We start from the raw sequence: 6,958 nt of genomic DNA, 5'->3' as shown, positions 1-6,958 counted from the left end.
TGGCGTTTCCCCGAGCCAAACGGCGCAGACAGCGCTACACGAACTGCAGTCCCGAGCTGGAACCAGAAAATTACTCACGCTGGAGGAGCGAGGAAGCAGACGGAAACAGCCCAGATTATGAGGAAGGCATCTTAATTTAATTAACTCCCTGAGAAAGCAGAGGCACTGCGAAGGGGCAGGAACTTCGCATCCGTTTTTCTCTATTCACCTGATCGAGTCTGGACATTTTTATTACAAACAAACAAACTCTTTAGATCCACTTAGCCTGTTGTTCTCTGATTTCTGCAAAATCTTACTGTGATTTGGACTAAAATTCAGCAAGCCTATTGATCCATCGGTCATTTTTCTCATATAACAAGTCACAGGTTATAGGCAGATGGCTCTAACTGTATATTGTATTTTGGGAATTCAGTTTAATAATACCATTACCCAAGAGCAAACTGCTTATCAAATTACCATGTTCCTTTTTTCCTACCCCCTCCAATGTTTTGAAAGCTTCACTGAACTGAAATTAGTATGTACACATCTCACTTGTTGACAGGGAGTGAACTGAATTTTTAGAAACTCTGTATGTGGCTGGAAATGCCTAGAAAGAAGACTAATGAAAGAAAACTAGCGTCAGCTCTACTGAATGTTTGTCTTTTCATTTGTTTACATTTCTTTCCTTGCAAAATTAAAAAGTAACCAATGATTAGAAAGGAGATGGTGGAGAAATGACTGCCGATGATGATTACTGTTATTGCCTGAAACGGAGTGTGGGAACTGCATGGCTCGGCCCCAGACAAAACGAAAGTACTTTAGATCTCTGCACTGACTTAAAATATCTTTGACATATATTTCCAGCAACTCAGCGGGAGAGTGGAAATCTAAACTCTTTAATTATTTATGGCAAAAGTGTTTGGCGGATATTTGGGGGTGGTTCTGTTGTAAAAGGGTTCCAGGAGACAACAGTGAGTTGCTCTTGCTCTCTGCAGAAACTATCTGCTCTGCAGATTAAAACAAACACATACTAGGAAATAGCACCTTCATGCCATCACGAAGCTGAATTATAACAGAGTCGTTAATTTCTATATTATAAATCATTTGGAGAAAAGGGAGGAAGATGGCACTCAACTTTCTACTGGCAGAAGTAACGTAAAACCTTTATGGTAGAGTTCACTTCGTGTGTTTGGAATGGAAATCACAGGTGGTCATATTCTCTAAGTCGACAACGACCCCGCACACAGAAGGTGGTGGAAGCTGTATTTTGCCTCTTGTGTTTATTTCTAAGTAATCTAGTCCAGGAATACACCCAAAGAATAATTTCAGTTTCCTCTCTCTGGGGAAGAGGCTGCTTTTCAAAACCGAGGGGGAAAACGAAAATTCTCATTGTGCAAAGTGAAGAAAAGAAAGATGAACTTACTGTTTTTAATCAAAGGGGGAAATGATCAGACAGCTTACCAGGTATGTTAGTAGAATCTCTTCTGCCCATCTCTCCAGGAGAGGGCTTGAGGGTTGCTGCTGAGCAAAACAATCCTGATTAGTGGTGGGAAAGTTTATTACTAATGAGGGTTTACAGATTCGGTTGAATGACTTGACTGAGACCCTCTGACTGTCACATAACTCTCATTAACTCCGGACCTGAACTCCTAGACCACATCCCGCCAGGCAGAAGCGGTTCATTAATAAATCGCTGTCTCGGAGCAGAGGAGGACAGGAAGGTGTGGGCCCCACGGAGGCAGCCAGTTTCTGCCTTGCCAGAGCGCAGTGTCACTAGAGCAGCCCCCTAAGTTTGCCCTCAGATGGAACCACAGGTAATGCTTGACCACTCCACTAGAGAAGAAAATCCAGTTGCAGAAAGGACTGGGTGGACAGAGCTCCCATCTTCCTGTGGGATTCCAAAGTCAGACTAGGGGTTGGTGGCCCAGACCTGCCTGCCTGCCTGCCCGTCTCCTCAGGGAAGAGCTAGTTGTAGTTCCTGCACCTGGAGAGCTGCCCTCAGAGGGAAGGCACAGGCCTGCAGAACTAGCAGAACCCACTGTTGAAAAGAAGTTGGATGAGGCCGAGGGTACACCCACCCTGAATGCAGGTGATGGGGTCTTTGAGCTGCTCCCGGGAACCTTGTTCTGCAGTCAGATCCCTGCGTCGCCGCCAGAGCGCAGGGAGCGGGGAGTGTGTTCGTCCTGCTTAGGCCCAGGCTGCAGACCCCGGGCCGGGCTTCCTGGTGGCACACACCTCCAGGCATATAAACAAGGTTTGTCTAAGCCGGCAGGGCCACACTAAACCTGGCCCGCTGTGGCTCCCCTTCAGTCCTTCCCTTTCCTTCGTCAAGGAGCCTTTTCTCCTCTCCAGCCTTCCTGGTGCAGGGGCCGCTCCTGGTGCCAGGCCGGGCAGCCGCTGGGGCCTCCCGGAGCTTGGCGCTCAGGCTGAGAGAGTGAATTTCGGCCTGGGGGGGCTTTTCCTGCACGCTCCCCCGCCCCCGCCCCAGAAGCCTGAACCATCTGGAAGGGATCTTGGTGGGAGGTGGAAAGGGGGGCAATCCCTAGGAAGGGGATGGGGGGAGTTCCAGACCAAACCCAGCCCCAAGGTGTCGCTTTTCTTTCCTGAGGCTGCCCGTCAACGCTGATAAATGGCACTGTGGAGGAGGAAGGAAAGAGGAAACCTCCGAGATCAGCGCAGGGCAAGGCCGTCAGATCCTAGGGCCCCCGCAAAGGTCCCGAGGCTGCGCATGGCACCCGGGCCTGACCCGCGTAAGCGCGGGAAACACCGCGGCAGGGCAGGACGCGCAGCCTGTGGGAGCACAGCGTTGAGGGGCTGCAGCACAGGGCCCAGGGCTCAGCCGGTCCTTTGAGCCCAGGGTCAGACCCACAGCCCGTCATTCCCAGGGGAGCTGGGAAGCGCGCAGCTACAGCAGCGCGGTCTCCCGGCTTGCAGGCGTTAGCGCCGCATGCCTTCGTGGTTGGCTGCTCTTCTCCGGACAAGGTGGGGATGCCTGGGCTGGGTGCTGCTGCACCAGAGCCCGCTGACCACCTGCATTTCTCCCTTTCGGGTCTTCCACTCAGAGCGTGCCTGGAATCCGACCTTCCAGTGGGGTCCCCAAAGGGCTGCCAGGGCGCCCGGCCCTCCGGGGGGCCACTTCTTTCCCTTTCTGATGGCCAGGCCCGGGCCGAGCACTGGGCGGACTCGCTGGGCAGCGCTCTCAGCCCCTCTCAGCTCCAAAATTTTGGGGGACTTGGAGTACCTAGGGTAGTGAGACTTAAAAGGGAGATGTAATAACCTCCGTCGGCGCCAAAGGGCAGACCTACTCGGCTTGCATAGTATTCACGATCTCTTCTGCTGTTTCTAGGGCTTGCTTTTTCTGCGTGCTGTTGTCTGCCTGGGTTTTCGCCGGAGCCCCACGCCCTCCCGCCTCTGAGTCCTGGAAGAAAGAGGCGGCTCCTTCCGCTCCCCAGTACTCCAGAAGATGGGGAGCAAGGCCCTGCCGGCGCCCATCCCGCTCCACCCGTCCCTGCAGCTCACCAATTACTCCTTCCTGCAGGCCGTGAACACTTTCCCTGCCGCCGTGGACCACCTGCAGGGCCTGTACGGGCTCAGCGCTGTGCAGACCATGCACATGAACCACTGGACGCTGGGGTACCCCAACGTGCACGAGATTGCCCGCTCCACTATCACCGAGATGGCGGCGGCGCAGGGCCTCATGGACGCCCGCTTCCCCTTCCCGGCTCTGCCTTTTACCACTCACCTCTTCCACCCCAAACAGGGGGCCATTGCCCACGTCCTCCCAGCCTTGCACAAGGACCGGCCCCGTTTTGACTTTGCCAATTTGGCCGTGGCCGCCACGCAGGAGGACCCCCCCAAGATGGGGGACCTGACCAAGCTGAGCCCAGGTCTGGGCAGTCCTATCTCTGGCCTCAGTAAATTGACTCCGGACAGAAAGCCTTCCCGAGGGAGGTTGCCCTCCAAAACGAAAAAAGAGTTTATCTGCAAGTTTTGCGGGAGACACTTTACCAAATCCTACAACTTGCTCATCCATGAAAGGACCCACACAGATGAGAGGCCTTACACCTGTGACATCTGCCACAAGGCCTTCCGGAGGCAAGACCACTTGCGGGATCACAGGTGAAGTGGGGAAGGGGGTTCCAAGGGAGAGAAGGTGAACAATATTCCAAGTGTCGTTAAAATCATCTTTGAACTGGAATATATCTTCAAAGGCCCTCCCAACCTGCTTCACCTACCCCCTCCAACATCTGTGTCTCCCCCCAGCCCCAGTCTGCTGAGTTCTTGTTTGGGATGAGGCAGGGTCTCTCCCCATCCTTAGGCAGTAAAAATCCAGGGTGGGCTTTAGTCCTGGGGTAAGTGTCCCAGTTTCCTCTTGGTTGCCCTGGCTGCTGTAGGACCATTTCTGCAAACCAGCTGGACCACCTCCACTGGGTTCCCTCCTTCCCCTCTTATTCCTTCCCCAGGTGCGCCCCAAACCTGCCACTTTGACCTTTTAAGCTTTATATTGGGGTGTATGTCTTGAGGTGACTGAATTTAGAAACAACTCCCACTTCCCCTCCCTGACCTTAAACTCTGCATTAATAACATAAGTGTTTTCATCCGGTAAAAATTTCCCAAGAGGGAATGGCGCTCTTCCCTGGAATCTACCTACTGTTCCCCGAGTTGGGCCTTCTGCACCCAGTCTATGCCGCTATTAAGGGATTTACTAAAATCAGTCCCCCTATACACAGCCTTGCCTTATATCCTGATTTGGCCAGTTTAAATCCCAGAAACAAACGTGGAGGCCAAGAAGGACTCATTCAACACAATTTCAAGCCAGAATACACCAGAGAGGGCGATGAAGTGTAGATAAAGCCAGCCGGCCAGTGAATGTTTGGAAGAGTCTGTTAGTTGAGGTTAACCGTAAACAGAATTACACAGCAAAAAATTAAAAAGTAATATAAAATCTAAAAACATAAATAAGGGAAACCCAGTTTCTTTTTGTCCTTCCACTACTTTGAGTAATTGTCAAAAGAAAAATCCTCATGTAGTGGTACAGTTGGATGAAAGCCATTTCAATGAATGCTTATATTGATTTTCAGGTATATCCATTCCAAAGAAAAACCCTTCAAATGTCAGGAATGTGGGAAAGGATTTTGTCAGTCTAGAACTCTAGCAGTTCACAAAACTTTACATATGCAGGTAAGTTTGTTTTCTTGCTTAAAAACAGTGCCTGGTTCTGTTTGATCATAATTGCTTTACTAAAGATGTTCAGTGCAGTGTCTTTCTCTTAGAAGGTTCTCTGCAGATTAGCTGTAGGGGGAGAAAGGCAGCACTCTTGATTTTTTTTTAACACAAAAAATTAATTTTATCTGACATAAAATGTTTTTTTCTTAAAGAACAAGCTACTCTCTTTATTCTAAATCCTAATTTTAGAATGATTATTTTTGTATCTGATCCACCCTGCATATAAAGCTTTTGTGTTTAGGAGGAAATACAGGTAATTTTGATAATGGAGGCATGATGAAATCTCATATGCTCCCTTTCCCAGGGGCCTCATAATTTGTAGTTTCCAGAACATTGAGGAATAGTTTAATTTTCCAGCCAAGGGGAGCCTCATGTCGTTCCTTAAGAAAGGAATAGTTTTTCCTTCCCCCCTTTCCTGCCTGTGACATGGTGATGAAATGTAAAGAGCTGGAAATCAGAGAGCCCACCTCTGTGGCCTCGGATCTGCCCCCGAAGCTATCAGTGTAATCAGGCCTTTGTGTGTGCCTGCGCGTGTGTTTTCGTGATTGGAGGATTAGGAGCACAGATTTGTTCGTGCAGGTCCCTTCTTTTGTTGTCGTGCGCGTGTTATGTTAACGCTTGTGATACCGATAAGACAAACTATTGAGAAGGGTGCAGTGGTGGTGTGAAGGATTAATCCTTTGCTTGCTTCACATCTGAACAGGAATCTCCACACAAATGTCCCACATGTGGAAGAACCTTTAATCAGAGAAGTAATCTGAAAACTCACCTTCTCACCCATACAGACATCAAGCCCTACAGCTGCGAGCAGTGCGGCAAAGTGTTCAGGCGAAACTGTGATCTGCGGCGGCACAGCCTGACTCACACCCCGCGGCAGGACTTCTAGAGAAGCCCAGGATCTGTCCCGTGCCGCAGCCGCTCCCCTCCCCAGACACCTCTCCAACGCCTCCCACTGGGAGGTCCCACCCCAGCCCCCTACTGACCCCAGCTCTTCCCCTGCTGCAGCCGCACCTGCAGCTCCCAGGAGTTAGCTCTTCTCGAGGCCTGAGAACTGTAGAAAGCCACACATATACATCCCTTCACAAAGAGCCTACGCTAGTTTCTTGTAGATAGTCACAGCTCATTTTAGAGCTTTGTACATAATGTCGTGGGTCTTTGTTTTGTTGTGTGTTTTTATTGTTTTGTTTTTGTATCTTGTTGGATGCACCTAGATATGGAAAATGGAGGCCAAATTTATCTTTAAAGACTGTATTTCAAAATAAAACTTTTTTTTTGTTTCAACCTTCCTGCAAAAGTGTCTTGGTATCTAACTTCTGTGTCTCCTTTGGATTCTGGAAGAATGAGCCGCCACTGAAAATGCAATAGTGAAGGATACTTATTATCCCTGGGTTTTTATGATAAGAACTTCGCACAGTTCTTTTACTACCACTTCAGCATTTCCTTTTTTGTACCATGGCATGTTGGAATTAGATAATTGTGCTGTCTTTTTTTTTTTTTTTAAAGATATTAAAATTGATACCTCTGAGGTTTATCCCTTTTTTGTTTATTCCAATTCTTTGTGTACTACTCTTTCAGATGTAAAGCAATATATTAATAATTATTAATAACATATCAATCCAGTGGCTGTCCCACTTGAAAGCACAAGGTGGGAAGAAACATAAGGAAAACGAAGAGAAAGAAGTTTCTCACCACTTCATTTTTAAAAGTCCTTGACCTGTTGTCAAAGTTTATGATGGGAACTTCTCTCACCATT

At 48.9% G+C, this 6,958-nt stretch overlaps 1 protein-coding gene across 1 annotated transcript; it reads left to right on the top strand.

Annotated features, from left to right (window-relative positions):
• Window positions 1-3,347: 3,347 nt before the first annotated feature.
• OSR2 (odd-skipped related transciption factor 2) lies at window positions 3,348-6,091 on the top strand. The gene is made up of 3 exons (XM_007934840.1): window positions 3,348-4,098; window positions 5,061-5,160; window positions 5,909-6,091. Exons 1-3 carry the CDS (start codon window positions 3,443-3,445, stop codon window positions 6,089-6,091), a joined length of 939 nt encoding a protein of 312 aa, XP_007933031.1. The 5' UTR covers window positions 3,348-3,442.
• The last annotated feature ends 867 nt before the right edge of the window (window positions 6,092-6,958 follow it).

This window comes from Orycteropus afer, unplaced genomic scaffold, assembly GCF_000298275.1.
Source record: "Orycteropus afer afer isolate SDZICR_OR568_19922 unplaced genomic scaffold, OryAfe1.0 scaffold00021, whole genome shotgun sequence".
NCBI lineage: Eukaryota > Metazoa > Chordata > Mammalia > Tubulidentata > Orycteropodidae > Orycteropus > Orycteropus afer.
Note: the sequence above shows the minus strand (reverse complement) of the source record. Positions and strands in the feature narration are given on the sequence as shown.

Coding starts and splice junctions, on each gene's coding strand:
- OSR2 (XM_007934840.1), top strand. CDS start 3,443: ATGGGGAGCAAGGCCCTGCCGGCGCCCATCCCGCTCCACCCGTCCCTG. Junction 4,099..5,060: donor GACCACTTGCGGGATCACAG/GTGAAGTGGGGA, acceptor ATTGATTTTCAG/GTATATCCATTCCAAAGAAA. Junction 5,161..5,908: donor ACAAAACTTTACATATGCAG/GTAAGTTTGTTT, acceptor ACATCTGAACAG/GAATCTCCACACAAATGTCC.